At 39.2% G+C, this 23,935-nt stretch overlaps 1 protein-coding gene across 1 annotated transcript in view; it reads right to left on the reverse strand.

The window, feature by feature from the left end:
* Positions 1-23,935, reverse strand: part of ush2a (Usher syndrome 2A (autosomal recessive, mild)) — a 220,568-nt gene that overhangs the window by 166,022 nt on the left and 30,611 nt on the right. Inside the window, exons 11-19 of the mRNA XM_058749724.1 lie at positions 22,805-23,000; positions 21,797-21,927; positions 19,673-19,868; positions 15,842-16,489; positions 11,407-11,590; positions 9,264-9,427; positions 7,792-7,950; positions 6,019-6,516; positions 3,863-4,141 (exon numbers count right to left, since the gene is read on the reverse strand). Coding sequence (XP_058605707.1) covers positions 3,863-4,141; positions 6,019-6,516; positions 7,792-7,950; positions 9,264-9,427; positions 11,407-11,590; positions 15,842-16,489; positions 19,673-19,868; positions 21,797-21,927; positions 22,805-23,000 — 2,455 coding nt within the window. The remainder of the gene's footprint in view (positions 1-3,862; positions 4,142-6,018; positions 6,517-7,791; positions 7,951-9,263; positions 9,428-11,406; positions 11,591-15,841; positions 16,490-19,672; positions 19,869-21,796; positions 21,928-22,804; positions 23,001-23,935) is intronic.

The raw sequence follows: 23,935 nt of genomic DNA on the forward strand, positions 1-23,935 counted from the left end.
ACCGCCGCGTGACCTTGATCATGCGAAGCGGCTTTTCCCTCAGGGAGAACCCCTTGGACTTGAGCCACCACTGTAGGGGTCTCATATACAGCAGGCCAAAAGCTATCATGTTGGACGCAGCTGCCATCAGACCCAACAACTTCTGAAACTGTTTGACAGTGAGTGACCGGCCTTCCCTGACTCTCGCGACTGCGTTGAGGATCAACTCGATACGAGCAGGAGACAGCTGTGCCTGCATCGTGGGCGAATCCCACACCACGGCCAGATAAGTGGTCCTCTGTAATGGAGAAAGTACACTTTTCTTGGCGTTTAGTCTTAACCCCAGCTCTTTCATATGAGCGAGAACGACATCTCGATGCCGAACCGCAATCTGCTCTGATTGAGCTAAAATCAACCAATTGTTGATGTAGTTGAGTATATGGATGCCCTGGAGTCACAGTGGAGCCAGAGCAGCATCCACACATTTTGTGAAAGTACGGGGTGAGAGTGTTAGGCCAAAGGGAAGAACCCGATATTGGTAAGCTTCGCCCCTGAAAGCAAACCTCAGGAACTTCCTGGGAGTGGGAAGGATGGAGACATGGAAGTATGCGTCTTTTAGATCTATCGTGACAAATCAGTCCTTGGACCTGATCTGAGACATGACCTACTTGATAGTGAGTGTCCTGAACTTCAGTCGCATGACTGAGCGGTTCAGCTGACGTAGATCTAAAATTGGGCACAACCCCCCATTCTTCTTTGGAACAATGAAGTACCGGCTGTAGAACCCGCTTTCTCTGTCGCGAGGAGGGACCACCTCGATGGCCTCCTTCATCAAGAGAGTATTTACTACCTGTTCTAATACCAGAGCCTGCTCGAGGTCCACCAATGTGAGAAAGACCCCGCTGAATGGCAGCTGTGGAGCACCGAATTGGATACGATAGCCTTTTTCTATAGTCTGCAGGACCCAACAAGATACATTTGGCAGTAGTTTCCACGCTGCTAAATAATCTACTAAGGGAACCAGCCTCTCGAGGCTGGCCTCTGGTGTGCTTTGAGCTGCTAGCTCGGTGCCCTGTAGCGGAGGACCGGCAGGAGACAACCGAGCTAACTGTTGTAGAGACCCCTGAGGGGGTGGCGAGCATCTCAGCTCCGCTACGTTTCGTGGTGGGAGGTTGTGAGAGATATGCTCGCTGGAGACCACTGCCGCCTGGAACTCTGGCAGGGTTAGCAGGCTGATCTCCTGAGGGCTCTGAGGAGAGACGGACATTGTAATGCGATGCAACCCACTCTTCCCCAATATGGGCCGCCCTTAGCAGTCCTGACCCGTGATCGTCAGGGCCGCTTCGTCGAGGGCTTCCTTGAGTGCAGCACGACCCTCAGGTCGGGCCTCGTCTTAGAAGCCCCCGGCTTAGAGCACCGCTGATCTCGGTCCCTTTGTGGGGGAGCGCGAGAGGCGACGTTCACTTTCTGAACCTCCCTGTATGAGGAGCTTGTACATGGCTGGGACTGCCCCCGCCCGGGAGTCCCCAGAGCTAGAGAACAGCAAGGGAGAAACCGCTGGAACGCCGCCACCTGTTTACGAGCCTCCTGGTATCTGTCGACGACGGAATTGACGTCGCCGAACAGACCAGAAGGCGCAAGCGGGGCGTCCATGAGGAAGACCCTGTCTTTCTCCTTCATATCTGACAGGGTCAACCATAAATGCCTCTCCGCCACCACCAGAGCTGCCATGGACCACCCAATGGCACGGGCGGTCTCCTTAGTGGCGCGGAGAGAGATAAATCAGCGGCTCTCCTAAGTTTTGAGATGTCTGACCTGCTGCCGTGTACCCCTTGCCCAACCAGCGCTGATGTTGTTCTTAGCGGCTTGGAGGGCAAGACCGGAGCCTTTAGAGACAATGCCGCGTCGGAGGACCGATAACTGGCAAGTGTCTGCTCTACCCGCGGCACTGTTCTATAACCGCGTTCATCCAATCTCGCCACATTACCATAATAATTAGAGGCGGGGATGAATACGCGGGCTGAGAATGGTTTCCCCCACGATCTCGACACCTCGGTGTGGAGATCGGGAAAAAAAGGCAGGCTCTGGCGTGGAGGTGGCGGCTTAGTTCGCAGAAACCGCTCATCTAATTTACTTTTTTGCAGTTCAGCCTGTTTCTCGGCGGGCCAGTCGATGTTTAACTTGTCTACCGCATGAATAACCACCTCCAACAACTCCTCATACTGGGGCGACTGAGAGGGCGAATCTTCGACGCTCTCCACATCAACCTCCTCAGAGGAAGATAGGCGGAGCGTCGAGCCCGCTCCCCGGGGGGAAGTAGCCGCAGAATGGGCTTCCGACCCCAAAGAGCGGGCGGATCTGGCGGGTGAGGAAGAAGATAGGGACTCGCCCGTCTCCATTCCCTCCACCAGATCCAGCTGCAAACCCCACGAGAACCACGGGGAATGCTGGCGAAGGCTCCCTCCTCAAAGAGAGCCTCCCGGGAGCGAAGCGTACGCAGGGGAAGCTGCTTGCAATGCGGGCAGTCGGCCCCCTCGAGAGCCGACTCAGCGTGTTTCGCTCCCAAGCAGACCACGCACAGACTGTGTATCTTCGCTCGTGATGTAGCGAGGGCAGGGAGGAACACACAATCTAAAACGTGATCTGCTCTAGCCTTGACTATGCTTAGTCTTTCTCTCAGCCTTGGACATTGTCTTTTTATTTCTGTGCTTATGTACTTTGGACAAACAACAGTAAATAAGACTCACAGAACATGAAATGCGACTGACACACACAGAGCTTCGCTGAATGACAGAAAGCTGATGCCTATATATATATAGCTTCCTGGTCATTACGTCACCCTCCCGTGACGTCTCGCCCATCTATTGGACTGATTTCACATACGATTCAGAGCCAGTCACGCTGAAGGCGTTCCCATTGCGTTTTCGGACGCAGCTCGAGTTCCTGAAGAGGAAATATATTTACTGAGAAAAATGGTGATGTGTTCAATACTTATTTTACCCGCTGTGTGTGTATATATATATATATATATATATATACACACATATACAGTGGACAATAATGGGAAAATAATAAACAAACAAATAAATACTGGGAAAATACAGATAAAATATTATTCAATTTTTTTTCATTTGGGAAGCATAATTTATCAATTCAATTTTTTTTACTTGTTAATACTTACAAACTGATTCCGATCTGCACTGTTTAAACCTGACTTATTTCAAACAGCTGTTGGGTTATCCTCTTAACACAGCCTTTGACAAGGAAATCTGCAAACTCAAGTGCATCTCGTCAAACAAAAACATGGCGAGAAATAAAAATAGTAAAGTACACCTCCCTCCAAGTGTCAAAATATAGAGAGGAAGTTGACAGAAACACTACATGGAACTTCAGCTGTCTTCTTTTTAAATAAAATAGAAAGCCTGGACGGGCTTCTTCCTGTGAAGCATTTGTGGTGAAAATTCATCCCACATAAACAATCCCTCACATGTTTATGCTAATTCCCAGTTTCCGTTTTTCAGGAACTGTCATTCTATGCTGTAACACTAGCCACCGATTCTTTCTCTGCTTAATAAGCATCTCCTCAAAATCAATTCTCCAGGGCTCCCATCTAAATAAAGCCCGAAGATACAGGATTTTCTCTGCGGAATGGAGCCGTGTTTGTGGCCTATGAAATGCAATACTTGTTTATTTCAAACTGTTTTGAGTGTTATTCAAGATAATTTGTTTCATAATCTCTTCGGATATAAAACAAAATGAAAAGAGCCATCCCCAACCAAAATTTAATACACAGTTTCATCATTTTATAGTTATAATCACCACAGTTTAGTAAAAAACAACTTTAAATGGCTTTCTTTGATAGCACAAATTGTGTTTGACTGACCTCCTTCTGCAGTTCGCCCCATGGCCCACTCTGACAGGGTACTGCCGGCCATGTTAACCGTGAGCACTCTGAAGCGGTAGGCAGAAAAGGGTTCAAGATTGGACACCACTGCACTGCTCTCAGGCGGGGTTAAAGCGTTCTCATTGGCTGAACTCATCGACGGCCGTGGGTTCAGCCAGCCACTACTGACGAAAACCCTTTGCTCTGGACCGTAACTGGTGGCGTTTCTCTGCGACTCATTCAGCAGCTGCATAAAAAGCTCATACCTGATAATTATACCTGAAGAGAGAAAGAAAGAGATGCATGAAACATACATATACCAATACCTTCTTCTACAATCCCTTATTAAGCCTCAGACAGAAGCAGATGATATTGAGATGTAAAACTGGCCATTGACAATACACAATTACAGCTGCTGCATGAAATTATGTAGAAAAGAGAGGCAGACAGAGAGAATCAGATAGACACAATTAAACGGAGAGGAAATTCATTGAGAGAATCCTCTAAGGGCACTTTATAATGGTCCATGTTAATGAGCTAATTTGGCAAAAAGCATGATAACTGGCATTAAAAGTCATTGATATACAGAGGGCTATTTTGCGAAGCTTTCAATGGCGCGAGGCACAATACATAATTGTATGCAGCAATCAACTGTTTTAAATGTGAAATGTTTCTTTGCGGCACGCAGTCCCATCAGTTTATATTGCGAAATGAAGCATGGGCTGAGCCATAATCAAGCCTCTTGGTTGTAGATTAAAGTTCGTAAGGAATTAATTTTCATCCCGGCTGAGATCAAATGGCATCTCTATAATAGTATTTCTCATTATTGTAATGATGTAGCTGGAGACGGCTAAAAAGGAAGCTATGGCAGAGTGGAAGAGAATTTCAGCTCTGCCGTATGCATTTAAAAATCGCTGTTAAATAAAATCATGTCTAACAATATTACTACTCCCTATAAATAAAACAGGAGAGTGAAATTTGGGGACTGATCTGAATATTTAAATGAAAAAGACAACGTTACTTTCAACAAGTTTAACATCTAATACTGTTTCAGTGAGGGGTTACGAAGTCAAAAGCTGATTATTTTAATTTCTTTCAGCATATTAGGTCTGGTTGAAGACAAAAACGGATACAAAATTGGGGGAAAAAATGCCACACAAATATGTAAAAATTAGAGGTAGTGATCATTTTAACAACAAGAACATAACATGTGTCCTATGAATATTTGAAACGGTGTGTATATGCCAGTGGTTCTCAACCAGGAGGCTGGAGCCCACTGGGGGGCCTCATCAAACAAGGGAGCCGCAGGATCACTTAAAACGATTTAATTAAAATGTAAAAAAAGCAAATAAAATAAAACAAATAAAAATTAGGTGTAAATTTAATATTTATCTTTTTTTTATTTTCCCTCAAAAACTATTGTTTTATTAAAGTACAAACTGTTATTAAAACTTCTGGACCCAAAAATAATTGTGGTTAATTATTTTAAAGGGTTAGTCCACCCAAAAATGAAAATTCTGTCATTAATTACACACCCTCATGTCGTTCAAAACCCATAAAATCTTCGTTCATCTTCGGAACACAAATTAAGATATTTTTCTATTACTTATTTTATTACTTAACACAAATTAAGTATTCTCATAGCTTCGTAAAATTACTGTTAAACCCCTGATGTCACATGGACTATTTTACCAATGTCCTTGCTACATTTCTGTGCCTTGATCGTGATAGTATCCTTGCTGTCTATGGAGGATCAGAGAGCTCTCAGATTTCATCAAAAATATCCTAATTTGTGTTCCGAAGATGAACGAAAGTCTTACGGGTTTGGAAAGACATGAGGGTGAGCAATTAATGACAGAATTTTCATTTTTGGGTGAACTAACCCTTTAATATATTGACTATTTCCAGTTTCAAAAAAGTTTGAAAACAAGCAGCTTTGTCATAATTACAGCAGTACATACTGAAATATTTAGAATATTATTATAGCTTACATGAGGGGCCCACAAATATTGTTTTAGACAATGGGGGCCTTCAAGTCAAAAAGGTTTTAGAACCACTGCACATACCACATGTCTTAAAGTGGGCCGCCTATTTTTCAAAGTGCCCCTGTCAAAAATTATCTAAAATAGTAAGAAATGCTCTAAGTGTGTCAATACCATTAGGTAACACTGGAGGTTCCCAGTCCACTTTGAGTTGAGAGGACCCTAAGGTTGTGATTGTAGGTGCAGGCTGCTGATGGGGAGGTATCTGAGCGGTAAGTACGATCAGACTCTCGCTGCAAGCGCAGCCTCCGTTAGTGCAAGCCTGCAGACTGAAGTTGTATCGAGTGAAAGGTTGCAGCTCCTCAGCGGTAGCCACTGTTTGAAGTCCTGTGTAGTGGATCCTCTCCTCTCCGGTTAGATCATGTATCGAACTCAGGGTAAAGCTCTCCACAGGACCAGTGGTGTTCAAAGGCTCCGTCCAGTTAAAGGAGGCACTGGTGGGCTTGGCTCGACCCACAAGGGTTAATTGGAGTTCTTCTTGCTCAGGTACAGCAGACAGAGTGTGAAAGCTGACCGTGGCGCTGCTGGTGTTAGCACGGATATTACTGGTGATGAGCTGGTAAGAGTATGCTGTGTAAGGAGACAAATCGGCATCTGTGTAATGCATAGTTCCTGTGTGAGGAAGAGAACAAGGAAGCTGTCAAACAAATTGTGGTACTGATGACAATATGTTAATTGTCAATTAATTAACAATAATGTTTAAAAGTTGGGGGTCAGTAAGATTTGAAAAAAAGTCTTTAATGCTCACCAAAGCTGCATTTATTTGATCAAAAAATAGAGTAAAAACAGTAATATTGTGAAATATTATTACAATTTAAAATATGTTTTCTATTTTAATATGTTTTAAAATTTAATTTATTCTCATTGCAATATGCTGGTTTGATGCTCAAGAAACATTTATTTTTATTATCAATGTTGAAAAAAGTTGCTGCTTAATATTTTGTGGAAAGCGTGATATTTTTTCTTTTAGGATACTTTGATGAATATTTCAAACAAACAGCAATTTTTAGTGATACAAATTTGCTTTAATGTTATAAACATCTTTACTCTCAATTCTGAATTTAATGCATCCTTGCTGAATAAAGGTATTCATTTTAATTTAAACCACAACTTTTGAACGGTAGTGTATATGAGTGTTCAAAAAAAAAAAATTTGGTAACACTTTATTTTAGGGTCTCTTAACTAGTTGCTAATTAGCATGCATATTAATAGAATATTAGCCATTTATTAGTAGTAATTAAGCACATATTAATGCCTTATTCTACATGACCTTATTCTACATCCCTAATCCTACCAAATACCTAAACTTAACAACTACCTTACTAACTATTAATAAGCAGCAAATTAGGAGTTTATTGAGGGAAAAGTCATAGTTAATAGTTAATAAGTGTTCCCTATTCTAAAGTGTTACCAAAAATTTTTAATGCACACATGCCATGTTCTTAGAAATGTACTCTTTGTATTCATGTTTATTGTTGTAGTTTTAAAATATTTTTCTTTTCGTTTCAGGTTGTTTCGGTGTCATCAAGTATTAAGTAATAACATATTTACCCCACACTTTGAATGTGTGTACACATTTTAGTCTTTTTTTTTATATTTAAAAAATATATTTTCTTAACTTTTTTAACAAATATCATTAATAATTAATAAAAATCATTATGTTTTCGGGGAGTCGCACCACATGACATTTTGCAACTTGAACTAATCTTGCCTTGTCATAAAAAGGTCAAATCAACACAGTCATGAGGGTCTGCAGGATTCTTTTCTATGTTATAATTTAAATCTTTCAATCTTATTGTGTCAAAAAAGTATCATTTAATTCCAGAACACAATCATATTTTATATACTCAAAGTAGTGTTTTATAGACAAAGACATTTGACACTAACTGAATGGGTGCTGGCTGTGGCTGATGTGGATGATCTCTGAGTCTCGAAGCACTGTGTACATCAGTTCATTGCTGTTGGGGGAGTCAGGGGCTCTCCAGCTCAGCTCTATAGCCGTGGAGTTCAGAACCCGGCCGAGGGGAGGAGGCTGCTGCTGGGGATCTGAACAGGAGCGGGAGAGTGTAAGCCAATACATATTGGTGATAAATCTGCATTGTGAAACAGAACTAAAGAAGTGGAAGACACAAGGTTAAAGCACCAAAGCTGCTAGCTAACAGGGAAAATGGACTATGAATATACTAGAGCAACAATCATTTGTTACATGTAAAAATGCTAACTTAATAAAAACACTGTATGGAGGGGCACATTAGGGCTTTAAGTGTCTCCGTAAGGTTAAGTGCTGTATGCTCTAAACACATACAGACCCATAAACAGGTCACCTTACAGTATACATGCTGAATGTTTATAATGTAGATATGCACTGAACCCAGGAATGGCATAAGATCATGAGAGAGATATATATCTATATTGAATAGAAATGTTCAGCTAAAACATAAGGATGCAACATGATTAAATTTGAGTGTCAGCTCCAGGGCAAGTATTTTGAATAAAGTATGTAATAAATTCCACAGTCCAACGTAAATACCACAGCAGTTGAGTGACGGCAGTGAGTTCTGACCTTAGGTATGCCTCTCTTGCATTAAACTTACAAAGCAATTTGACTATATTGGGGAAATCTGCATTTAAATTACAGTCACTACAATAAAGAAACTCTGTGATGTGATCTATAAGAGGCATTTTCCTGTTTTTGAGCCAAATGGAGTGTTGAGTCACAGGAATTTAAAATTGAACTACTAAAGCAGGGACTTTATGGTTTGATTTTTTTTTCCATGTTAAAATATTTCCTACTGAAACCATAGGCTGGAATATATCAAAGGGCTTGTCTTTTTATTTGCTGATAGTGTTTCATGAATGCCAAATTTTGATATCATGGGATAATGCTGATTAGAAATAAATGTTAAATGTTATCTGTATATGTTATTTAATATTGAAAAGTATCAATGAAGAATAGTTCAGTGTCATTTAAATGTATTTGTATTGCTCTATGTATCATTATGCTTATATTCACATGGATAAATATTCTTTTTTTTTTTAATTCATCAGTGTTGTTATTGTTAATTAAAACTATAAAAACGTATTTAAAAAAATTAACGAAAATAACAAATGTTGCCTTGTCAAATAAGTTAAATAAAATAAACTTAGGTTTAAGTAATAAAATTACTATTATTGAAGTACTAAAAAATATATATATATTAAAGAATAAAAAAATGTAAATAATTTATAAAAATTAAATAATACTTAAAAAAAAATTGTTTAAAGGAAACTAAAATGCTGTAATAAAAAGAAAAGCTAATTCAAAATATATAAAATAACGTAGCTATTAATACATATTTAAAATATATATTGATTCAGACCTTTACTGCAGCCCAGGTAGTTGTTTGGATCCATGTGACTGGCTCCCTCCACACAGATGTCACATTTATCTCCAGTCACATATGGCTTGCACAGACACTGCCCTGTCTGGGGGTGGCACGAGCCATCGAATCCCCCGACAGGATCACATCCACACAGCTCACACCTAGACACATGGAGATCACAAGAGACACAAAAACCATTTTCGTAAGATAAAAAACAGTATCACTTCTTGTGACATTGTCCATGTCTGTAGAGGACATGAAATCAGGTAATTAACCAAGAGTAACAAGTCCAGCTCTATTTACAAAAAAACGTGAGTCTCTCTCCGGCTAGCTAAGAGACGAAGAGTTGCAAAAAGTGAATGTGTGTGTGTGTTACTGTGAGGGAAAGGGGGGGCACTTTGACTAAATGGAGGCATTCACAGATGCACCTGTCAGTGACACTTCTGGGAGGGGTGTAGGGGATGGAGGAGGAAAGGCCCTGAGGGGCCAGCAGCGGGTGATGTGGGGGCCAAGCGCCTGACACCCTCGAAAGCAGCTGATAAAAGCCACAGACTCTTAATGAGCTGAAAATTTGTTCTGTCAACTACAGGGGCGTTTTGGGCTAAGCCACCCGTTTCCCAATGTGGTTCGACCTTGACTCCTCGGAAGGAGACAGTGAACTTTTTTCTCTTCGTCATGCAAAAACGAAGCCACTTGAAGTATCAAATTCTGTGATCAGTACCAATATTGCTAAGTTCCACATGCTTACATTCTCCATATTTGAAATACACCAATAGCTTGCAGCTATCAAAGTAAATGACTCCAGATTGCGCCTTGACGTTTGTCTGGAACAGGTGTTACAAATAGAGCTGGAAAATTTGCAATCAAGGAATTACGCAAGTTTGACTAGCAACAGGAAAAAACAGTGAGCAGATATGACCTACACTTCTGTAAAATAAAACTTGCTTTTCCCCGCCAAGGTTAAATGATTAGCCAAGCACCACTTTCCATGTAGCCAATGCCTGTCATTTGCTGTGATGGCTAATCTTCCCTAACCATATTGTGGGTTTTTAACTACCTCTATTAGGTGGTCCGCAGCGAACGACCCAATATAAGAAAACAAAATAAGATGCATCATCTTATTGATTCCGGGGCGGACAAATGAGTTTATAATATTTAGATAAAGAAATCTTTATTGTGTAGGATCTCCTGATGCAGTTCAAGCTTCCCCTCTAATCAGTTTAAATAGTTCATTTTTCATCCTTACCGGGCGAACGAGTGCAGCTGGATGGATTGCGTATGCAGTGATCTGTCACGACTCGTATGGATTAACAATTTGTGATGTCCGGTAGCCCTGTTGTTGATGCATCGAAAACACGCGCTCATGCTATTTGCATCTCACCAGCCAACAATTAATGTTCTCCCTGCCTACTGTGCATCCCAACATCATATTTTTTATTTTGAGGGGGAAACGCTTAAAAGGTAAGCGATGGTTGATATGGGAAGCGCTGACGATGTCCCCCACTGTTCTTTTATTCACCCAGCGTGGCTGGAGTAGTTAAATATCTCCTGCAAGCCTTCAGGAAGGTCATTCAATGAGACTTCAAGCAAACCAAGACTTAAATATACAAATCATCAAAAGAAATCTGCTGTGTGTAGGAAACGAAAAAAAGAAGAAGAAAAATCATTTTCCAATCCACTGACTCTCGAGAATGCCAAGTTTTCCATCCCCAACTTAGGCCATATGTTCAAGCTGGGGAGCTGCTTTGGAGTATATCATTAAGACAGCTAACATATGATGTATTTACAACCTAATTGATGTATCCAACAAATCAACTATGCAGAGAGTATTAAAATGCAGCCTCGTTTAGAGGCGGGAGACTTTAATGGCTAATTTGACCTTTGCTGGCTCTGTCTGAACCCGTGGGCCAGTAAGCAGCTAACTGGCTCAAATCGCTATGAAAAGTGATGTGCATGATTTTCTAAATGGGCTTTATTCACTAGTGTTCAGTCTCGGTGACGGGAGGGAGGTCTGGAGTCATTTTCGACGGTGATTTACACTGTTCTTTTTTACTTGAAGATATATCTTGCTGCATGGTAATAAATGAAAACGTCTTTCTCGAACATGACCGAGATAAAGGTGTTAGACCATGGCACTGACCTGCCAACACTTGGATTAAAGCCAAAGAAGAGATCCTGGCACTGGTCGCATCTGCGACCGGTCAGTGATGGGTGAGCACACACACACTGCCCTGAGTGGGCAGCACACACCTGCCCCACTGCTCCAACCGAGTGACATTCACACACTTCACACTCGCTGAGCCCCTCCTCAGACAGGAAGAAACCTGCAATGACACATGATGCGAAATAACACAGACTCATTACGCATATTTTATTGTGAGCTCTCTCATTTACTTCCTCTTTTGCTATCACCATGGAAAAAAAATAAATAAAGTAAAATAAAATAAAAAAAATAACTCCCTTAAGAAAATAAGTACTTTAGCATGGCTTTAAAAACAGTTATTACGGAAATAACATACTTTAACTATAATTGTAAAATTGTAGTTATTCAAAACAATTAAGTGAACTTTTTTTTTCTTTTTTTATCAATTACTTTCCTCTACGGAAACACAAAGATATACTATATATTACCCCGGACCACAAAACCAGTCATAAGGGCCAATTGAGATTTATACATCATATGAAATCTGAATAAATAAGCTTTCCATTGATGTATGGGTTGTTATGATAGGACAATATTTGGCCGAGATACAACTATTTGAAAATCTGGAATCTGAGGGTGCAAAAAAAAAAATTAATTAAATATTGAGAAAATTGCATTTAAAGCTGTCCAAATGAAGTTCTTAGCAATGCATATTACTAATCAAAAATTAAGGTTTGATATATTTACGGTAGGAAAAATATCTTCATGGAACAAGATCTTTACTTAATATCCAAATGATTTTTGGCATAAAAGTAAAATCAGTCATTTTGACCCATACAATGTATTGCTGGCTAGTACTACAAATATACCTGTGCTACTTAAGACTGGTTTTGTGGTCCAGGGTCACATATATATATATATATATATATATATATATATAAATGAAAGTCAGTGGGGTCCAATGTTGTTTTGAACCCCAATGACTTTCATTGCATAGACAAATACTTTTCATCAGTTCCATAGTTCTACAGAAGAAAGTCATACTGTTTTGGAACGATATGAGTGTGAGTAAATGATGACAGAAATTTCATGTTTGGGTGAACTGTCCCTTTATAAGAAATAAGTACAGTAAATTATTATCGTCTTGTTGTGAGAAAAACACCTGTTCAGATATTCTGCCTATAATCTCCTTTTGGCTTTCACAGAAAAGTCAAGTAGGTATTCATTTTTGCATGAAATGTTCCTTTAAGATTGTCCTGGTCCACTTTCCATCTATATCTTCTTAAGAATAAAGTACGAGTTGAATCTCAAGGGCTCCGTCAGGCTCCTGCACGCATCAATCAGACAGGGGGCGCTGAGTTTGAGATGTTTCAATCACAAGGCTGCTTCCCCTCCGGTGAAATACGACAGAGTAGCTCCGTGAGGGGAGCCGGGGGAGGGCCTGCAGAAACACAGTCATCAGTCCCCCCACCCTCCTCCAAATGGATCTCCCCCCGCTCCCTGTGCTTTCAATTTACTCCTGCCAGCCCCACTCTCCGTACACATGCTTTATGTGCCGGCATGGGCGGCCGAGGCTCTGGTGAGCAGCAGGTACGCCTGCATTATTTCATCATGTGTGGAGGGGCACAAGCTAGGGGAGGGCTGGCCGTACATCCTTGTCTGGTTATCGTGTGAGCTTAGCGCCCTCATATCTTATGCATGGGCTCATTGGTGGATGTTGGGAAGCATCGTTTCCCTGCTGGAAAAATAGCCTAGACCAAATACAAGTTTAAAAAATGTTTTGGGCATTTTCATGCTGGTTTGACTGGTTACCCATCATGGCTAACTTTGAAAAAGAAATGTGCTTGGCTGTACTGAATACGGTCTTAAAAGTACTTTTACCAAAAATTTACTATTACTATAATGAAATAAAAGTCCACTTAAGTGTACCTGAAGACAGTACACTTTCATACTTTCACACACTTACTTTACTGTAAAGTACTTTTTAAATAATTTTTATTAATCTTTTGTTTTGCTTTAAAGAAATAAACTTATTTTGATGTTGACTTACATAAAACACGTAAAATATTTGATTACAGTTTTAACTGTGTTAGTATTGTAGTGTTAGTACAATATTACATTGAAACTGCAACTTAATTACAAATGCATAATTTCTGTTGACATATTCCGTGTTGAAATGGGAAGTGGATGTGGGACATAGAGTCCTAAAACCCATTTTTGCTTTTATTTTTTGAAGTCAACAGGTTTTTGGTTATAATGCCTGAAATAAGGTCTTGGGTTAACAGAAGCTTAAGATATTTTCACATTTTATTCAACAACATAAAATCCATTAGTAATACCCAAAGGGGCTACAGAGGTTGTTGGGGATTTAACTCATACTTTCTAACTCGTAGATTTTAAATAAAGTTTAAAAGAGTTGTTTGATGCTTAGTGGTAGTGATGTTGAAGTCATGCAACCATGGTGTAATTAATTCATTTATAGCCTAACTTTAGCTTTCTACTTCTAGTAATTGTATTTAGACATTAAAATTCATAAAAGTTGTGTCAATTTGTAAAGACTGTCTTGGTGAACAAATCATATAAGAATCATAAGCGTTTGATGGTCAGTTATTTTCAGCAAAAATCCAAAAGCCAATGGAAAATCATATTGACTTTTTATTGAGGGAACCAGGGTAATGCCTGTACTGTATTGGCCTACAAAAATATGTCATCCATGCAGCACTCCACTGAAGGGTTTGTCCTGTATTTATCTATCTATGTCCTTATGAACACCATGTCAGAAGCAATGGCGAAAATGGAATAAATAACAAAAGTCATACAATTATCAAGAAGCTATATAAGCCATTTAAGGTTAATACTTGACAAAAAATCTAAAATACATTCAGGTGATACTTTTTAAATACACCAGTTAAACATATCTCTGAATAAAATAGTTGTCTATTTATGTTAAAAACAGTACAGTCCCTTTTAATAAATAACTATGTCTGAGTCTTGAATACCCTAAACAGCACCTAGAAAACAACTTGATCATACCTAGATTTGAAATTAATAATAATAAAAAATAAAAAAACATTCTTATTATACTTGGATTTATTTCATGTAGATTATATCTATAGCATTCATTCATTCATTCATTCATTCAATTACACTACCATACACTACCATACTCAAGCTATACACAGACTAATATGCACAAAATTTCATGTGGTCTTTAAGCTGGTCTAAACTAGTCTAAGTTGTTTTATCAGCAGGGTTTAAGGGTTGTGTTCAACTTTTTTTATTGGACAATACATTAAAATAGGATCAACTATCCAAATTACTAAAGAGACTATATGTGACCCTGGACCACAATACCAGTCTTAAGTCGCTGGGGTATATTTGTAGCAATAGCCAAAAATACATTGTATGGGTCAAAATTATCAATTTTTCTTTTATGCCAAAAATCATTAGGATATTAAGTAAAGATCATGTTCCATGAAGATATTTTGGAAATGTATTACCGTAAATGTATCAAAATGTAATTTTTGATTAGTAAAATGCATTGCTAAGAACTTCATTTGGACAACTTTAAAGACATTTTCTCAATATTTTGATTTTTTTGCACCCTCGAATTCCAGATTTTAAAATAGTTGTATCTCAGCCAAATAGTGTCCGATCCTAACAAACCATACATCAATGAAAAGCTTATTTATTCAGCTTTCAGATGATGTATAAATCTCAATTAAAATTGACACTTAAGGCTGGTTTTGTCGTCCAGAGTCACATATGTCTTCACAGTACTCTAAAGGAGGAGTAGCTTTTTGGAATTGGAAGACTGTGCTTGGCATGTAAAAGTGCAAGTTGGTTTTACAGTAAACACTGAGGGTTAATCTTCATTATGAAGACAAAGGGACCAACTGGTACAGCTGGTCTAGCCACACTGACCCTTGAGCCCCTGGCAGTGCACTTCTAGCACTTACTATGCTGCAAAGAATAAGAGAAGTGCAAACATTTCCACCCCCTGAAGAGCACTTGAGTCATGAGGCCAGCGCTGGCCCAACAGCCAATGAGGGGGTTGATTGAGGGTACATGAGGAATGGCCTGTAGCTATGCTAGCTAAACGCCATCGGCCAAAGTGACTGCCAAACACACTCAATTCCCAGGCACAATCTAGGGAAAAAGGAATAACAAAACAATGCAGCAGCTTGCAGAGCCAAGAACAAAATGCGAGGGAGTCATTAGTTAAGAAAAAGAAGAGAGCGCTTTGTAATTCAAAAGATGTTTACGCAGATACTTCAAATGCGATGCGCAATGGCTAGGAATCACGGTAAACAACAAAAGCGATGACTTCACTGGCAGTGCCAACACAGTATAATGAGCTTAGAAAATACACCATCTACCTTGTAAATACACACATGGAGAGATATATTCAAATCAGACTGAAAGCACCAACCTGGTTTACAGGTTCCACAGTCTCGGGCGTAGCGTGTGGGCAGGCAGACGCATTGACCGCTAACAGGGTTGCACACGGTTACAGGCATGGTGCCCATGTGGTCACAGTGACATGGTTGACATCCATGCGTGGCATTGGCAGAACTCAAGTTGTAGGTGTGAGAGGAGCATCGATTACACCGCAGTCCCTCTACGTTGTTTTTACACATGCATTGGCCCGTGGTCTTGTCGCAAATATCTGAGCTGTTCACCGTGCCCCTGAGCTCACACTGGCAAGGCAGACAGCCCAAAGAGTTTCTGCCATCCAGACTGTGGTATCCATCCCGGCATACGTCACACTGCCGGCCCTCTGTGTGAGGTTTGCACTTACACTGCCCGGTTACTGCATCACAGGAGGTACCAGAAACGGATCCGTTTGGACTGCAGGTGCAGGGCAGGCAGACTCCACTGCCGTTCAGACCGTAAAAGTGAGGGATGCAGGTGTCACAGAGGAGGCCTTGTACGCCATCTTTGCACTCACACTGGCTGGTGAAAGGATTACAGAACTGGTGTAGAGAACCCCGTGGGTCGCAGCCACAGGGAAGGCAGCCATCGGGAACTGTGTGATTGAGGAATTTGAAGCCGTAGTTACAACGGTCACAGGTTAGACCTAAGTATAAAAAGAGGAGACCACTATCAGTGCTATTCCAGGACCCCAGGAGGTACATAAAGGGATAGTTCACCCAAAAAGGAAAATTTTGTCATCATTTACTCACCCTCATATTGTTCCAAACCTGTAAGAATTTATTTCTTATGTTGAACATAAAAGAAGATATTTTGAAGAATGCTGGTAATCAAACAGTTGTTGGTCCCCATAGACTTCCACAGTATTTCTTTCTCTACTATGAAAGTCAATAGGGACCAACAATTGTTTGGCTCTTCAAAATGCTTCAAAATATCTTCTTGTGTGTTCAACATAAGAAAGAAACTTATACAGGCTTGGAACGACATGAAGGTGAGTGAATGATGATAATTTTTTGGTGAAATATTCCTTTAAACAGGTTTCAGGAGCTTCCTAGAAAGATTTAAATGATGCTTTGTTAAATTTATAGAACAAAAATAGTAACTTTAAATCTTTAAATTTTAAGATACAGTAAGAGCTGTGCCCATTTTGAAATGATTTTGCATTTCCTTGGTTATTACTACCAGTGTTCCATTTCATTTATTTTGCAAAAATAATTTAAGTGTAATTGCACATTTAAAATTATATTTAGAGATTTACTCAATTTCACTATAAAAATGAAAACATTTAAGTTTTTTTCCAGTCTGAGGTGGAACAAACTTCCATTTCCAAAAGCAAACGTCATGTGAAAATGTGCAAGTCAATTTATGTGGACCCTAGTAACAAGAAAATATGGGCATATGTGTTTTCTTTTTGCAGATTGCAGCATTTCATTTATCTTTGTTCAACTAAAGTTATTCAAATTTGCCTTACCATCCACAAACCACCAACCTCAACATCTGAAATTATTTGGTCTTGGCCTTTACATCATAACCTACATTTCACTGTAATACATAGTAAACAAATAAATAAATCAGTGAAATATTACACAAGGAATAAAAAACGAAATTGGTAATGTCATCATTAAGTGAGCCCCTTTCCCAATGATGAATGACTCACCTCGGGCATAACACTTAATTTCTATAAAAGGAAAATAAATAAATTAAGAGCCCCAAGAAAGGCAATGGAAGGGAAAAAAGTAAAAATAACTATGAGGCTAAAAAAGAATTACAGCTCATTTGGAGAGCCTAAAAAGTGGTCTACGTGGAATCAAATCATATCAAGTTTTTTAAAATGTGTGCAGTGCTTATTTGAATACGCCATACATATTCCTGACAGGTAATCTATTCCTAATGTTGCTGAGCAGAGCCTACAGGGCAAACCGTTTACAGCCATAAGTACTGAGAACTCCACTCTCCTCCACTGCTGTGTATTCCGCTACACGGCTCCACTTTAATGAATTTAGATATTAATATATTGCTCCCTACCCACAGTTAAACCTCATTACAACATTATGTTAAATGCACAATGTGACACAGATGAATACCCCAATAATATCATGCCAAAGGTGCCGCAATTTGTCATTGTGTGCATGGCTTGTGGATGTTGGAAAATTTGTGTAACTCTCAAAACGCTACGGTAACTGCACGCCGTCCAACTGTGAATATAATAAGAAATTAATTACTAAATCTAACAACAAAGTGCAGGTAAAAATAAGCAAGTAAATCTTTAAGCTTAAGATATTATTTTTGTTAAATTGAAGCGTATTTGGTTTTAACCAGTATGATTTTATATATGTGCATTTGACTGCCCACTGGTGCACCCATGGAGTGGGACGTGTACCAGCGTAGCCCACATTTTATCAGTAATGCTTTTCTGCATAATATTCTCATACATCAACATTTCAAAGCACATTGTGTACGCAGAGTACTTTGGACGCTTGATAAATTTTGTCCTTATGAAGCTGCGGCTGGCCTCAAACGCGCTGGAGGTAATAAATTGCCTTAATCAAATCTAATTTCTGAAAAATACCTGTGGGAACTACAAACAAAGAAGCAGGTCTTGTAAGAAGCGTGAAAAATAAGGAAGACAGGGGCAGTTTATTATAATCAACTTGGCATTGAATTACAAAATTAAAATGAGGTGGCCCTTGATATCCTGGCTTTGCAATACACATGATCTTCTAAGTAACATTCTTTTGCATTTCATAAGAAAACGTTTCAAAGGTACAAAGAAGAAGAAAAAATGGAACAGATTTATCGCAAAGGACCTGGAATGCCTGGAAAAGCTGGAAGAAAAATCCTTTTGGCTGCTGCTCACAATAAATTTGTGAAGAAAAAACACACAGAAAACAAGGGCTTTGCCAAAAAAAAAAAAAAGAGCCTGATAGTAAACAATTTAATCATGCCATTTACATATGCAGCAGAGCAGAGTGATCACTGTATGCTTCATATGTTTTCATTTCAGAAATTAAAAAGTGCAAACAAGTAGAAAATGAATCATTTCTTATTAAAAAAAACTGCATATCAACCATTGTCAAAATTATTTGTTAATATATTTAATTTAAAACTTACTGAAAGACAACATGGAATATTTTTTAACAAGTTTGTCCTACCTCAGGACTATTTAAAATGAATTAGATTAAGAAACAGTAGTAATAAACTTTAAGGAATAATAGTTCACCCCCCAAATTAAATTTCTGTCATCATTTACTCACCCTCATGTTGTTCCAAACCTGCATGAGTTTCTTTCTTATGTTGAACACAAAAGAAGATATTTTGAAGAATGCTGGTAATCAAACAGCTGATGGTCCCCACTGACTTCCACAGTATTTTCTTCCCTACTATGGAAGTCAATGGAGACCAACAACTCTTCAAAACATCTTCTTTTGTGTTCAACATAAGAACAACTCATACAGGTTTGGGAGTAAATGATGACAACATTTTCATTTTGGGGTGAACAATTCCTTTAAAAGAAGTTAAAAGCAAGGTTCCTTTACAGTATTATAAATTTTAAGATAAAATCCTAATGTTGATCAAAATGAACATCACGGCTGTTACGTAAAAAATTATTTATTAGTTTATTTACATAGAGACAGTACTAAATGTATGATTCCAACCATAATCATTTGTTTATGTATTTATTTTTTGCCCTGTACAGCTAATCAATTTTGTGGGAATTAACAGAGAGAAAGGTTGAGAGACAGAAAAAAGAAGTTGGAGAGAGAGGAAGAGAAGGATGGGAGAAGAGAGCGAAAGAGCGATGGAGGGCGCAATGCTGCTTGATACGTACCGATTACGTTTGCCTTGCACTGGCATTGACCTGAGTCCTGGTGACAGGTAATATCTGGCTGCATGGTCCCGGCGGTATTGCAGTTACAGGCGCGGCAGCCGTCAGCCAGCGCCGACTGCAGCTTGTAGAATCCGTGTTGGCACTGATTGCACTGTCTGCCAGACACATGTCGCTTGCACTTACACTGCCCCCCGATCTGCGGAGGAAGGAGAGTGTCACGTGACCAGGTTCCAATTAGTCAAGTTGAGCAGGCCAGTGTGAGCGTGTGTGAGTCATGGATGGCCAGTTCTGCTCTGTCTCTACCCCCCACCCCGACGATCCCCACTGGGCTGCTTTTTATCTCCATTACAGAGAACGGAGTGGTTTGGGATAGGGGGGGAAGAGGTCACAACACCTGAGCTCAAAAGCTGCCATTGTGCAGAGGGTCATGTGGCTTAACAAAACGAGTCTCTTGTTTGGGATGGATTGAAAATACCAGCTGTTGTTTTGATGAAAAGAGGGAATATTTGATACTACTGACATGAATAGCTACCATGATCCTTGTGGTAAAGTTATATATGTCAGAACTTTGGGAAAATAGACTAGATGGCTCAAATGACTTGAAGCTTAAAGGGAGAGTCCACCCAAAATTGAATATTTTGTCATCGTTTACTTACCCTCAAGTTGTCCCAAACCTGTACAATTTTTTCCCCTTTCTGCTGAACACTGAACACTTTCTTCTGCTCCCCATGATATGGTATTTTTCCTTACTGTGGAAGTCAATGGCTACCAGCAACTGTTTGGTTACCAACATGTTTAAAAATATCTTCTTTGATATTCAACAGATAAAAAAAAAAAAAATTCATACAGTTTTAGAACAACTTGAGGGAGAGTAAATGATGACAGACTTTTCATTTTAGGTGAACTATCCCTTTAAGTGCTGATACAAAAGTAAAAAAACAACTATTTTTTGAAAAGTTCTCTTGGAAAAGACTCTTGGAAAAATCCTGCAGCGTGACGTAATATACTACTACTAAATTATTTTAACCTGCATTTTTGTATAATATAATATAATATAATAGCTGAAGTAGCAGTAGTACATTAAAAAAGAGCAAATATTCCATTTAGTCTAACTAAATGTTATAACTATTATTATTATTTACCTTTTTTTCCTCAATTTATAGACTACTGGAATATTTGTGGGGGTTTTATCTATTACACAACAGAGTTAATATAATATTTACTGAAATAAACTTTTTCAGCATTACTTGTTGGAAAACGAAAAATATATATGCATCATAAAAATACTCTTAAATCTTGAATCATCTATAATAATAATAATAAAATAAAACAAGACATAAGCTACAAAAATTCCTACCATGAGCTGAGAATACTCAATCCCTACCCAGCACCAAACAGAAATGGCTAACAGTGTAAAGTCATTATCATATGTGAGGAAATAATCGTTCTGATCATTTAAATAAGGTAACAATCTAACATGGGGCTGACCCAGCCATTGATTCTGAATTTGTCATCCAGTATATCTATCGACATGGATCTGTTCCTCCAAAATGGCTTTCATGATGCTAAGATAAAGGAAAAGGTGGGGGAGAATTCTCATGAGAGAGGCTCTCATGACGACACTTTTACATACTCCCTACTGATCAAACCACTGATAAATGCTGTTGTGAATACTAAAGTCCTCAGCCAATACATCAATGCAACCCTCTCGAGAGGGACTGGCCAATATCGTTATCTGAATCTACAATTCTCAGGTCCGTCACAAAGCCGGGGATCAAAGCCTCAGATGTCTTCCTTTGCATATGCAGAGCTACTGTTGCACCTCGAAATCTGGAAATGTGTCTTAAGTCTCAAATATCAGATATAGACCAGAGGCAAAAAATCTGCATAGTTTTAAAAATGAGCTTCAACTAATCTTAACTGTTGTGGAAATTATTGTTAAATGAATCAAAATATTTAATATACATATACATGTATATTCGATATACAAAAAAGCAAAGAGCAGGAAATAAACGTGGTGAATTATGGGGTTTCATTATCTGCTTTGCTTACTATGGGTTTTTATTTATGGGAAATGCATACATTTTTGTGGATGAATGTATTTGTGTGCATGTCTACACTTACTGGCTCACATTCTGAACTGCCATTGACGGTCCCAGCGCTGTGGCACTCACATGGTTTGCACACGTCCTTGGCCCACAGGAGTGCACCCACCTCCCTGTAGAACAGACTCCGACACCGTTCACAGTTCCTGCCTTTAAAACCCAAAGAGAGTGAGTCTGCTTGTAGAAGGAAATGGGTGGGGGGAGGGGGGAAATTGATGTCAACCTATTAAAATTCAATCATATCATAGGACTATGATTTCAAATTAAAAAACTGCAGTCTTGGGAGAGGTCCGGCGAGAGATGTGTAATTTTCCAAGGTGTCCACTTTAATGTCCTCTTTCATCCCTACCTGCCACTGTGCCTGATGCCCAGCATATGAAACAATGAACCTGTTAGCATGGCCTGATTTACTTCATTAAATGTCCATCTGTTTTCGCTCTGATGCATTATTTCGATTTTTTTCTGCTCTGCTTTTTGATGCTTTCATTATATCACTACTATTTCTCCAGCTGTTGTAATGAAAAATATCTGGGTTTCTGTTAGGTATGGCATATTGGAACAATACAAAATTATTTTATAAAATATATGACAGAAATAGGTCTTAGAGGTTGACAAATATGGTTTTTCCAATAATTGACTGGCATATCTAGACAGCAGGATGACTTTTTTTTTTTTTTACACAATATTTACACAATATTTTTTTTTTATATATTTAATAATTTGACATATTTGAGTCCACTAAGGAGAATTACTCTATTTTTGAATACATTTTTTAATTCATCATCATTTAAATACATTTTTATTTTTCATTCACAAATTATAAGCATAACGAGAGAAAGGTCAAATTGAAAAATGAACAAAAATTTTAGAAAGTCTTTGTATTTAGTTTGTCCCTTTTTTAAATTATAGCAATTTGACAATTAAAAAGGTTTTAGTACAGAGGTTTTAATACATTTCCAAATTTAATTTTACATTTCACTTTTAGGAACATATAGTCACACTCTGAAAAAACACGAAATGCTGTTACCTGTGGTATTATGTGTACAGTTATCACACACCCCTCCGCCTCCTCTGAAGTGTTCTCCAGGGTGAGGATCTAGGCTTGCATTGTAGTAACAGGAAGAGGCGTGGCCATAGCACTGGCATGGGCGGCAGTTGTACGCCTGTACCTGATCTCCAGCTCTGAAGGGTTTGTCATTGAAGAGAGGAGAGCAGCGTTCGCACTGTTGGAGAGAGTGAGAGATCAGAGCACATCTACATACATCATCTACATATACATTTATCAGCAATATCCAGATGCGACCTCAAGGTACAATGATAAAGTCCCCACAGTCACAAATAACACAATATTTCCATATGTTCAAGACAGAGCAAAATCAGCTCATTTATTATAAGTGACTTTCAACAACTGAACTATTTTAATAGGACACTTTCATCAAACAAGCATCTCATAATCGAAAGAAAGAGACAAAGAGGCAAGAGGAGAAAAATTAGTTTTTTGAGCCTTTACTGGCAAAGTATTTGTTTTTTGTGAACAGTCATTACAAATTACTGAGAACATGGGAGGCATCAAATGAAATGATTAAAAATGTATTATAAAAAGCAAAGGATTCCCCAGTGACTGCTCAGGCTCGCTGTGTCAGGCTGCTGTTAGGGCAGCCATAGTGGGCCGTGAGCCCGGAGGGAATTGCAAATTCAGCAGGCTGGATGCTGGAAGAGCCAGACACAGACCACCCGCCACTACAGCCCTCTATGCCAATCAGGGGTCTGACAACATGCTACAGGGATTCGAATTTTTACACATTGCAGAATGTAGTTTCAGAGAGAGCTACTATAAGTGCAACAGTTTTGCAATACTAAAGCATAAATTAACCTTTAAAAAAAAACAAAGGTAGATGTTAAAAAATAAAGAACCGGTTCCAAACATGTGTTCATCCAAAGTTGATCAATATGGTAATAAGTAGACTAATTTAAAAACATAAAACGAAAAGTGCAGGACAGAGATCAGCACATGCAGGTATTGTGTGTTTTGTATTCGTCTCCAGTGTGTGAGGTGGAGAGAAGCCGGGCTCCAGTGGGGAAAGAGCCTTCATCCCGTGTGAAAGGCCTCTGTGAATGCCATGGCTAATTTCACGCTCCCTCAGGAAAGGTCTGCGCG

This window comes from Onychostoma macrolepis, chromosome 17 (assembly GCF_012432095.1).
Source record: "Onychostoma macrolepis isolate SWU-2019 chromosome 17, ASM1243209v1, whole genome shotgun sequence".
Lineage (NCBI taxonomy): Eukaryota > Metazoa > Chordata > Actinopteri > Cypriniformes > Cyprinidae > Onychostoma > Onychostoma macrolepis.